The sequence below is a fragment of the Bos taurus genome, chromosome 18, assembly GCF_002263795.3.
Source record: "Bos taurus isolate L1 Dominette 01449 registration number 42190680 breed Hereford chromosome 18, ARS-UCD2.0, whole genome shotgun sequence".
NCBI lineage: Eukaryota > Metazoa > Chordata > Mammalia > Artiodactyla > Bovidae > Bos > Bos taurus.
Window position 1 is genome coordinate 19,133,050 of NC_037345.1, and position 12,377 is coordinate 19,145,426.

General features: G+C 34.6%; 1 protein-coding gene across 15 annotated transcripts in view; it reads left to right on the top strand.

Annotated features, from left to right (window-relative positions):
• The window catches only part of CYLD (CYLD lysine 63 deubiquitinase), a 73,001-nt gene that overhangs the window by 1,694 nt on the left and 58,930 nt on the right, over positions 1–12,377 (top strand). For 11 of the 15 annotated variants that reach the window (XM_059876837.1, XM_059876836.1, XM_024978399.2 and 8 more), the window contains 3 exons: positions 4,635–5,286; positions 6,404–6,706; positions 9,028–9,133. In XM_059876837.1, coding sequence (XP_059732820.1) covers positions 4,783–5,286; positions 6,404–6,706; positions 9,028–9,133 — 913 coding nt within the window. In that variant the 5' untranslated portion in view covers positions 4,635–4,782. Of the gene's footprint in view, positions 1–4,634; positions 6,098–6,403; positions 6,707–7,003; positions 8,737–9,027; positions 9,134–12,377 lie in introns of those variants that run through there. The other 4 variants (XM_059876841.1, XM_059876842.1, XM_015475764.3 and 1 more) reach the window with 3 other exon arrangements.

The window sequence follows — 12,377 nt, forward strand, 5'->3', positions numbered from 1 at the left end:
TTTCCACTTAAGTGTATAACAATGAAGTGGCATAAAGAGTCAGAGAATTAGAATTATTATTTATTTAGGAGATTAGGTAAAAACTGTTAAATACTCAACTCCTGAGTCTTCTTTTTAAAGAAGCTTTTTATCACTTAAATGATTAGGATGAGGAAATGGAAATTTGGCTTTCACTATTATCACCTGAGTTAACCAAATCATTCATTCATTTCTCCTGTACTGAATGTCTAACATACTGTCAGGCCCTTGTTTGGGCAGTGGAAATATAAAGATGAAGGACTTTGGGAATTCACAGTTTGGAAGTGCAGTGGCCAGGTTTAACTCTGGTGAGACCAGAGTGTCCCTGGTTCTTTTGATATGAATATGTAGATGTGGGAGGCAGACTTTGTTTTAAAGCTCATAAATCCCACTTGTTTTAGGGACTGAATATGTGTGTTCTTGGATCACAAGTTAAACTCTGAGGAAAACTGACTCTTCTTTGGCCTGGTCACTTTTCTGCAATCTCTGCTGTTTAGGAATGTATAAACTTGGTCTTTCAGTGAGAAATATTCTCTTTTAAAATGATAATTATTCTAGTTATCTAGAAGAATTTGGAAAAAGTCCTGTATATCTTCTTTTTTGGAGGGTATTCACACTAACCTCCATGCTTCTTTGCCATTTATAATTATGGGCAGCTTTTGGTATTGTAATTTTTATTCTGATTTATATAGCCCCTTGTTTTTAAAACAAGTCCAGATATCTCAGGAGATGCAGAATGTTATTGAATTGTATGTTTTTGTTTTCTTTAGTGGAGTTCTTTGAACAGTAACCTGATAACTTCAGACTCAAAATGACATTGTTTCTTCTAGATAAATTAGCTGTTGTCAGTTTTATGTAGTTATTGTTGTTCATCTGTGCTGTATATTATCTTTTAGAACTAATTTGGACCTTTAGTATATTCATGTAAAACTTATTTCTTGATCATCTTTTCGTTGCACTTGATAGGAAGCTGATATTTGTGCCTTTCCACCATCGTCTTGGTTTAATGACTTTATTGTAATACAATTAAATTTTCCTCTGCTCAGGATCCAGGCCCATCAACAAGCTTAGGTAACCATGTATATTTTCAAATCTGTGTGACCTGAACCTCTTCTGAAATGTCAAAAGAAAGTCCTATTCAGTATGGCTTCAGGGTTAAAAATATTACTGTATTACAACTCTTTGAGAATGTTCATTCAGCACTTATAGTATTACTCAGTTTTCCAGCCTGAAATAAGTACAATGGTATTAAGATGAATTGTTTCAAAGTGAAGTACAGTATATTGTTAGAGGTAATTTTTAAACAGTTAGGCCTGAAAAGTAATAAGAACAAAAATGAGGGCAGCCGTCATATCTTGAATCTTCTGTATTTTTCAGTTTCGACCGCTGTGCTGAGTGCATAAAAATACTAAGCTAACAAACCTTGATTGATAAAGAACTCACTGACAATGTGATTTAAATCTTATGCCGTCTTGAGTCAGTTTTTACTGCTTGGGGTTCAGTGTCGTGCTTGTCCCAGTGAAAGAAGAATGTGGGCATCGTGTTCATTCCTTCAGTGGGAGAACAGTCTCTATTAGCATATTCTGCTGTAAGGCCAGTATCACGCTCCTGCTCAGTTGTGTCTGACTCTCTGTGATATCCCGTAGACCACAGTCTGCCAGACTCCTCTGTCCATGGGATTTCCCAGGAAAGAATTCTGGAGTGGGTTGCCATTTCCTTCTCCAGTAATGCCAGTTTACTGAGATATTAATGATCATTAAATTTGTCTTATATACCTCTAGTAGAGCCATAAAATTTTCCGTTTAACTTTATCAGTTACAATCAGAATTAGTTTTTAATATGATAGTTCCAAACCTATTCTTTCTTCATGTATTCTTTAAAAGAGGAAAAACCACATTTTGGGATAATGTGGTTTTTGGATAATGCTTTTTAAATATTTTATAACTTTCACTTTGGCTGGTCTGGTTGTCTAACATGACAACTACTATTAATGAGTTTGTTCACTCTTACTTATGCTAATGCAAGTCAGAAAAAAGTTACTGCTCCTTGTGTAGTTCACTTTAAAATATGGTTCATAATAACTGTTGTTAAATTGCCCACAACCTTCTTATAAACCAAAGTAGTTGGTTTAACTGTGTACTGTCTCTGAAATGATTTGCAAAAAACCTTTTGTAATCAAATTGATTTGAAATAGGGTGTCCTAATGCCTTCCATATAGTAGTTTAGTTTTGTCTTGGAATATTCCATTAGCACTGGTAGTTTTTATTTTAAATTGTGACATGGATTATGAAGCTGGAGAATCAATCCAACAAGAATTGTTGGCATATACTAATTATTAAGATTCAAAGAATTTTAATATTTGAAGGCATAATTTGTTAGAACTAAAAAAAATTCCTTTCAAAACAGAATTGCCATACTTTAAAAATAATTTTGACCAAAAAAATTTAAATATATTTGAAAAAGAACAATGCAACTTCACTTTTTTAGGAGTTGCTTTTTGACCATCTCATCCTACCTGGAGCAACAGAAATAATGCCTGTGAAATAAAGCCTATGTGCTTTACTGCTAAAGACCTGTTCAGAATTTATGTATTCCTCTTTTTGTTACTGTTTTATCTTTTTAAACACACAACCATATTTCATTACCTGGCTTCTCAGAACTGATTAGAAATAGTAAGCTGGAAGGCTGTACAAGAAGTCAAGTGCATGTTGCAGGAAACCACAGAAGATGGCTGATGGCAAGGGAAAATGGTAGAGTGTAAATCTAAGGAAGGAAGAAGCAGGAACTCAGAAAAACCGTAATATAAAACCTCTTAGCAAAGAGACAAACATCTTTTCATAGTGACAGCCACATACAATGATTTACATTTATGTTGGTAACTCAGTGCTCAAGATAAAATTGAGACTATTTCCTTGTTGAAAATGCTGACATTTAAAAAGAATTTTAGTCTGCAATAACAAATACTGCATTTGGGAACTTTTAAGGAATAGAGCCAAATTAAGGTTTGGGTCACTGTTTGGGTAGCTCACCGCAGGAGTTTTGTTTATATGGCGCCAAGGGTTTCCACAGGTGTCTTATATAAGTGGCAAATGTAAATTGATCCTGTTTCTGCTGAAGTAGTGCCCTCAAGTGGAATTAAGGCAAACACATTATAGAAAAAGAGAAAACCACTTTATGCTACCCGCCCTCACTAAATGTTGTGCATATATTTCAGTGATGTTGATTTGAAGAACAGCAAAGCCCTTTACCCTGTCTCGGGCAGTCTTCATGCCTCATTCTAGCTTGTAGAGGGCCTTTTTATTAATAAAAACTTTACATTATAGGAAAACCTCATCAACTACCAATGTGTTATAAAAGAAATACTATTCTGTGTGTAGATTTGCCAGGTTATGTATTTAATCATTAAGTTAAATGGCTAAACTTTAAATTTGGTTCTTTAGTTTTAGGAATATTTATTTTTTAACTCCAAGAATAAAATAGATGAATATGATATTGCTGTCACCTGCTGCTGTTAGCCCAAATAATGGAAATGAATATCACCTCCTCACAGGAGGATGGAATAAATACTGTATTTAGAAAGCAAATAGCCACATGCATGTGACAGAGAATACCTAAGAACCATTGTTTTCAGTAAGATAATGAATTAACATAATGAATTATAGTCTACTTGAATTGATGAAATTGTATAGTTTTAAACCTGTGATTCAAGTAGGGTTGAGAAGGCTATTTTAATTGTGAAAAATGAATATCCTTGTAAAAATTTCAAATGAAAATTTGAAAGTGAGAAAGAAACAATCTTTTTTTCCTTGTCTACATAGTTAAACTTGTGGTATAAAAACATTTTATGCTTGATACTATACTGCAGTTATATTTCTTCCTTATGTAGTAGTCCAAGTTTTGATGGCTACAAAATTGATTTTTAAGACATTGTTAATAAAAGCAGATTTATAATATCTGATCTTTATGATTGAGAGAGATTAAATGATAGCTATGATTAATATGATTAACATTTGCTTATTAAGGATAAAATGTGTAAGATAAGAAAATGAAGCTGAGTTAGATAAAATGTTCCATTATCAAAACATGGCACACAGATAAATGAATTGTGGTTGAAGTTTTAGAATGTGATTTGATGATATTTTTATTGATAAAAATGTTCAACATAATTGTGATGGGTAACTTTTTACTTAAACTACTTGTATAGAAATAATAGCCTTTTTGATTTGTGTGTTTTGCCCAAATACAGCAGCTTATTCATTTAAGTTAGGCAGAGTCTATTAATTTTACTTTTTAAACTTTAAAAATGTCAGAATATTTATATAAGATTATATTTTACTAGAATCTGAGTTCATAAATTTCAGTGCCTTGGAAACAAACATTATTGTATTGTCTTTGGAGATAATTTACAATTGAATCTCCTTTATTAAATATGCAGTATTACAGTAGATATAAGTAATATAGTATGTCTTTTAACCTCTCCAGATATTTTTGAAAGTATATCATTATGTGTATGTGTGTGTGTTTTCACTAGCTGAATGAAGAATTTAAAAAGTCTTTGACCTTAATTTTAGCTCATGTAGAGTGAAGTGTAAAGTTTCTCTTTGCTTGTCCTCCAGGCATTTTGATTTGCTGTCTTTTTACAGCATGGACACCAAATTGCTAAAAACATGCTTTGGGACTGCCAATGAATTTATCTCTTGTGGTTTTACTACACACTTAGTAATTCCCTTTTTTTTGAGTTAATATTTTGGAGTTAATATCACAATGAGTTCGGGCTTATGGAGCCAAGAAAAAGTTACTTCACCCTACTGGGAAGAGCGGATTTTTTATTTGCTTCTTCAAGAATGCAGTGTTACAGACAAACAAACACAAAAACTCCTTAAAGTACCAAAGGGAAGTATAGGACAGAATATCCAAGACCGTTCTGTGGGGCTTTCGAGGATTCCTTCTGCCAAAGGCAAGAAAAATCAGATTGGATTAAAAATTCTAGAGCAACCACATGCAGTTCTGTTTGTTGATGAAAAGGATGTTGTAGAAATAAATGAGAAATTCACAGAGTTACTTTTGGCAATTACCAATTGTGAAGAGAGGTTCAGCTTGTTTAAAAACAGAAACAGACTAAGTAAAGGCCTCCAAATAGATGTGGGCTGCCCTGTGAAAGTCCAGCTGAGATCTGGGGAAGAAAAATTTCCTGGAGTTGTGCGCTTCAGAGGACCTTTATTAGCAGAGAGGACAGTATCGGGAATATTCTTTGGAGTAGAATTACTGGTAAGTTTGATAAGTCATTTTAGTGGGCTGTGTATTTATGTGTGTCTGTGTCTGTGTGCACATACGTTTTTCTTTTTCCTTTTTTGAATGCAAAATAAGTTTTCCCAGAATTCTATATTTTTTAATGTTCGTAATCCTGAGGATTTACTTTCTAATGGTAGATTAAGATGATACAAAGATGATGCTTTGAAAACTTTGAAAAACTACGTATAGTAGGAAATACACAAATAGATCATGTAGTTATTGAAGACTTTCCTATCTTTGAATATTAAAAATGAACTCTTAGCAATTGTAAACAAATTACTTAAAATTGTTAATTATCCTGTGACATTATCATGGTAGGTTTCTTTGCTTTTCTTAAAGTATACTATTAAGTAACAAAATTTGGATATATAAGTTGTAGCAATTTCAACCAGCTTATAGTTGTCCCTGATAATATATGTGAAAATCATGTTGACATTTGTTTGCACTGAAAAGAAAACCAAGAACTCTGTGATAATGTTTCCAAAATTAACATTCTCAAGAATTTAAATGTTAGTTACATTTTGACATTCTTGCAAATACAATTTCATGCCTCGTTTGCTTTTTAAGTTTTTTAAGCAGCAATTGTAAAACAATTGGAGAATTGAATCCCAGCTATGCCATTTACTAGCTGAGTAACCAAACTGTTTTCTAAATCTGCATCCTCATCTGTGAAATAGTGATATTAATACACAACTTGCAGTGTTTTTGTGATATATTGATTCAGGATTTAACATGGTGACTGGCACATAGTATGTGCTCAATAAATGGAGACAACACTACTGTTAAAGTAAGTTTTTCTTTTTATGACAAAATTTTTGTTAAAACCACAATGTGAAATCCAGCCCAAGCTCTCTCACAGTAGAGTTATCATTTAAAATTATCATGTAATTTTATTTCAGCATCCGATACAGTTTCTTCCTTATTTTTTGAACACCCTATATTCAATGGTAACTGCTAATAATTATATTTCTTATATGTGTCACTTAGAATTTGTTCAGTGATTTCTCTGAAGTCCAAAGAATGCATCTTTTTTCTTAGGGATCATCTTTCTCTATTAGTCACTCACTTTTTTTTTCTCTCATTTAAAAACTAGGAAGAAGGTCGTGGCCAAGGTTTCACTGATGGCGTATATCAAGGGAAGCAGCTTTTTCAATGTGATGAAGATTGTGGAGTATTTGTTGCGTTGGACAAGCTAGAACTCATAGAAGATGATGACACTGGATTGGAAAGTGATTATGCAGGTCCAGTGGATACAATGCAGGTTGAACTTCCCCCTCTGGAAATAAACTCCAGAGTTTCTTTGAAGCTTGGAGAAACTATAGAATCTGGAACGGTTATATTCTGTGATGTTTTGCCAGGCAAAGAAAGCTTAGGATATTTTGTTGGTGTGGACATGGTAAGAAATTTTGAATTATATTGTCTTTGTTGTATATATCTGTTAGTTTTATAACCAATTTAGGTACAGATTAAACACTTTGAATACTTAAAATAGACTACTTTGGAGTAATTTAAAGACCTCGTTCTAATTTATCTTTCGTAAAGGAATGTTGATACGGGATAGGAGTCTAGTTGTAGAATTATAGTTATTCATTTTTCCAGTCTGAATAAACGAAAATAATGTTTTCAGTCTTTATTTTATTTTATTTTTTTTTTTAAGAAAGCATTTTTATTTTTATTTTTTGAAGTTCCTATTTTATTTATTTATTTATTTATTATTATTATTATTATTTTTTATTTTATTTTATTTTTAAACTTTACATAATTGTATTAGTTTTGCCAAATTTGCTGTGTAATAAACAGAAAAAAACCCCACCAGAATATATTGCATTATGTCTTAGTTTTCTTTATTTTGAAAAGGCTTTTTTTTTTTTTTGTAATCTGTGTTTCTCTTTTTGTAATATTTTGCTGAATTTTACTGACTGCTCTGATTTTAATGATTTAGTGTAAAAGTCACTTACGGAAAATGCCTGAATAGAGGAACAGCACATTGCTTTAGAGGAAAGACAATTCAGTGCCTTCATAGAGTGTATTTCACTCAAAAAAGTTTTTTTTTTTTTATTGTGGTAAAATTTATGAAACATAAAATTTACCAATTTAGCCATTTTAAAGTGACATTAAGTACTTTCACATTGTTGTGCACCCATCACCGCTATTCATCTCCAGAACATTTTCTTCAACCCAAAATGAAACTCTGTACTTATTAAACAATAACACCCTATTACTCACTCCTCTCAGCCAGTGTTCTTCTGACAAGCAGAATTCTTTCTGTCTTTGTGTATTTGCTTATTCTCTGTGCCTCATATAAGTGGAATCATACAGTATTTGTATTTTCATTTGTGTCACTCATTGTTAATGTTACCTTACAGTCATAATTGTTAATAATGAATACATCTCAATATGGCAAATTGGACAGTACATGTGGGATTAAGAGGAGGAGAAGAAAAAGGCTTGAGAACATTTTTTATCATAGATTGAAAATATGAACAAGAATTTGTTAGGTATAATGAAGAAAATTCATATGGAATTATTAAACACCAGCAAGAATTGGGAGAGGTTGTGAGTAATAGACTTTTGTGTTCATGGTGTTTTTAGTGATTATTTTTATCTATTCAGTTATACTTTGGGTAGGATATGAATGCTCTAGTGTAAGTTTCTCTTACACTTTGCTTGGAAATCCAAGGAAATTCTATTTGATACCCATTAGTTAGATAAACCTCACTCTGTCGTTTAGGTAAACACTTACTGAACATTTACCATGTGAAAAGTTAGAGCCAGAGTTAAATACGTAGGTCCCTCGGGATAGCTAGAAATAAAAACACATTTTAAACCATTATTCTTTAAATATTCAGAACTTATTTAGAAAAGAGAGTGTGGGCTGAGCAGGGGGAGCATTGGAGAAAGAGGGCCATAGGTCATTGGAGTTAGTTTCCTTTTGCTTTAGGTCATTTAGGCCTCAAACTTGGCAAAAGCCATTTAGGCCTTCTTCTCCTTAGATGGCAGTGTAGGTAGCATCTTGTTTACTTGGGGCGTCTGCCGAGCCATTGCACTACCAGCTTCTCCCCCGCCTCTGTCTTCCAGTTGGCTTATGCAAGCATTCATTCCAAACCCCTCTAGTGTAGTCCTTGAAAGGAAAGTTCTGGCTAATGCAATAGTGTTCATCTCCTTCTATTTCCAGTGCTATTTAGAATGCTGTCCACATTGGCGCTCAGGGCAGTTGTCTGACTGGACTGTCTTCTTAATCTAGCTCCATGAACAGCACTGGACAAGTTGGTGCTAGACTGGAATATAAAGTAATTAATATGAAGATCTCCATTTTGAAGAGAATTCTTGCATACCCAGTGACATTCAATGACAAAAGAAAAAAATAGACTTTCTGTCTATAGAAAAAATTTCCTATCTATACAGGAATTCAAATTGAACATTTATGTAAGTGCTCAGGGAATGTGAAGGAGTGAATAGAGCAAGCTAGGGTTAATTAGGGGCCACTTTCTGGGTGAAACGGTGTATGATTACTGCATCTACCAGTGCAGATGTATATATAGACTATTTATTGTCTAGTCAAGTATGATGAACACTTTTGATCCTTTGCTCCCCAGGTGGGTTTCTGTGGCTTGATTATTCTTGGATATCATTTTTTAGAGGATCCTCTTGTGGAAAATATGCCTTCATATTTGTTTTATTGAGGAGGATTTTAAAGTTTATTCTGTTAATTTCTAGGATAATCCTATTGGCAACTGGGATGGAAGATTTGATGGAGTGCAGCTTTGTAGTTTTGCAAGTGTTGAAAGTACAATTCTCTTGCATATCAATGACATCATCCCAGGTAGGTTTTCTTTGTGTTTTATATATTGTTAAGGCAGAGCTTCTAAGACATATTCAGTTATGAGGATATAAATATAAGCTTCAAGATGCGTTTTTGGAACTTGATTTTTATATTATGGAATTGTTATTAATAGGATATCTTTCCTTACCCCCAAATAAAAATACTTAAAGATTTTCATTTCTAGAAATATATGAGTATGGGGTACCTTTTATTATCATTCACTTTTTCATTACTTGTCTATTTTAACCCTTTCTAATAATTGCAAGAGTCAGAAAGTATAATAAACTGCTACCTGTTTGAGTGAGAGCCTGGTTTCAACTAGAAGCCTTTTAGTAAAAGTTGGTCATTTTAATATAATCTAATATATTGTGGAGAGGATTCTTGCTGGATACCTCATGAGATCTCTTCCAGTTTTAAGGTGGTATAATTGATCTAACTTCATGACTCTGTAATCAGAAACAGATCATTCAACTTTTACATCTTAAAAATAATCTTAAGCAACCTTTATTTTACCTCAAAGAAGTAGCACCTAATGGCTGATGTCAACTAATTGATAAATTCTTATAGTTAGCAGCATCAGCATCACCTTCTCCCTGCTCTTAGTAGAATTGCAGTTAGAAGCTAGTCTACTGGTAGTATGTTAATCATGAAACATACAGAGGCAATCAAACTTGGCGATTCTCATTGAACATTATGCAGCTATGAATTGTCAGAAAGCCTGCATTCAATAGCCACAAATTATGAATTTCTTAATTAGATGACTTCTACATTCTTGACAAAGTTATAAGGTAGGTCTTAAGTTTAGTTCAGTCGCTCAGTCGTGTCTGACTCTTTGCGACCCCATGAACCGCAGCACGCCAGGCCTCCCTGTCCATCACTAACTCCCGGAGTTCACCCAAACCCATGTCCATTGTGTTGGTGATGCCATCCAACCATCTCATCCTCTGTCGTCCCCTTCTCCTCCTGCCTTCAATCTTTCCCAGCATCAGGGTCTTTTCAAATGAGTCAGCTCTCCACATCAGGTGGCCAAAGTATTGGAGTGTCAGCTTCAACATCAGTCCCTCCAATGAACACCCAGGACTGATCTCCTTTAGGATGGACTGGTTGGATCTCCTTGCAGTCCAAAGGACTCTCAAGAGTCTTCTCCAATATCACAGTTCAGAAGCATAAATTCTTCGGCACTCAGCTTTCTTTATAGTCCAACTCTCACATCCATACATGACCACTGGAAAAACCATAGCCCTGACTAGATGGACCCTTGTTGGCCAAGTAATGTCTCTGCTTTTTAATATGCTATCTAGGTTGGTCATAACTTTTCTTCCAAGGAGTAAGTGTCTTTTAATTTCATGGCTGCAGTCACCATCTGCAGTGATTTTGGAGCCCCAAAAAATAAAGTCAGCCACTGTTCCCCATCTATTTGCCATGAAGTGATGGGACCAGATGCCATGATCTTAGTTTTCTGAATGTTGAGCTTTAAGCCAACTTTTTCCCTCTCCTCTTTTACCTTCATCAAGAGGCTCTTTAGTTCCTCTTCACTTTCTGCCATAAGGGTGGTGTCATCTGCATATCTGAGGTTATTGATATTTTTTCCAGCAATCTTGATTCCAGCTTGTGCTTCCTCCAGCCAGCACTAAGGTAGGTCTTAATTATCCCCATTTTGCTGATGAAAAAAAACTGGGGCTTAGATAGGGATAAGATTTGCTAGGATCAACTAAGATCCTACTTGATTTTGGTAGAGCCAGAATTCAAATCCAGGCTTGTCTGATTATAAAGCTCTGCCCTTTTCGGTACCTCCTCACCCCAAGTCCTGTGTGTTGACTTGGGATATGAAGACCTGTATAGAAGCCTCACATGTATACTTGGGAATATTGTTTCTATGGGGATGTGTTTTGTTTCTGAGTCTCTAAAAGCTGACTTTTGCTATATCAAGAATCGCAACTGAACAAAATGGTTTGGTTTTTTTTTGCTATCAGTGTTATTGCTGATTTTGACATAGGACACTTTTGAGTACCCCACAGGTCATTTCAAGTCCTCAGTTCCTTTTTTGTAAAAATGAAAGGGTTAATTAATACTAGATGATTCTTAAGATTCCTTCTAGCCTGTATTCTTTGCCATTCCTAATTCCCTGTTGACTTGGCAAGTAATAAATGCTTGTTTTGCTGACTTAGGAAATGCTTTCTACGTTAGCTTTTAGCCTTGCAGCAAGAATACATTAATTAGTTGGAGAAATGAGATTCAAATGATAAATTTGTTTCAATTTTGCTTTGTAAAAGTCTGACATACTTTATTTTCCTTGATTTCTTTAAAATCAGGTTTTAATTTCTTACACATTGGGTTCTTAGCTATTTCTTTGCTTCCCTTTGGAAATGAATGCTTTATATTCAAGGGGAAGCATACATGTGCTTGATATTTTATCTAGTAATATTTAATTTACCTTTTCATGTCTGCTTATGGAAAAACATAGTTTGTGATATAATTTGAAATACCTTTTGATGTTACAATAAATGTTTATTGTCTAAAAAGCAGTTTTCCTAAGGCTTGTTCCTTCATCAGATGTTATTAAACTCTTACTTAGGGTTTTTGTTTTTTTTTTGGTGTTGAGGATATAGTAGGAAACAAAACAGATAAAAGTTCAGAAATGGAGCTTTTATTCTAGAGAGTGAAGACAGATAATGAATGAGATATATGGTCAATTAGGAGCTTCCCAGGTGGCTCAGGGGTAAAGAATCCACCTGCAAACGCAGGAGATGCTGGAGATGTGGATTCCATGGCTGGGTCAGGAAGATCCCCTGGAGAAGGAAATGGCAACCCACTGAAGTATTCTTGCCTGGGAAATCCCATGGTAGAGGAGCCTGGTAGGCTACAGTCGATGGGGTCACAAAGTTTCAGACACGACTTAGTGACTAAATAACCACAGTGGTCAGTTAGATGCTGATTGAGTGGAGAGTGGTAAGCAAGGTAAGGGGAAAGGGTGTGCTGGGGTGTGAAGGGTGGGATTTGGTTTTACTTTATGTAGAGTAGTCCCTTGGCTTGGGGTATCTCTTCATGGCTGCTCCAGCAAAGGGCAGCCGCTGCTCCTTACCTTGGACATGGGATATCTCCTCATGTCCTCCGCTCCTGACCTTGGACCAAAGAAAAGCAAGGAGAGATAAGAAAGCCTTCTTCAGTGATCAGTGCAAAGAAATAGAGGAGAATAATAGAATGGGAAAGACTGGAGATCTCTTCAGGAAAATTAGAGATACCA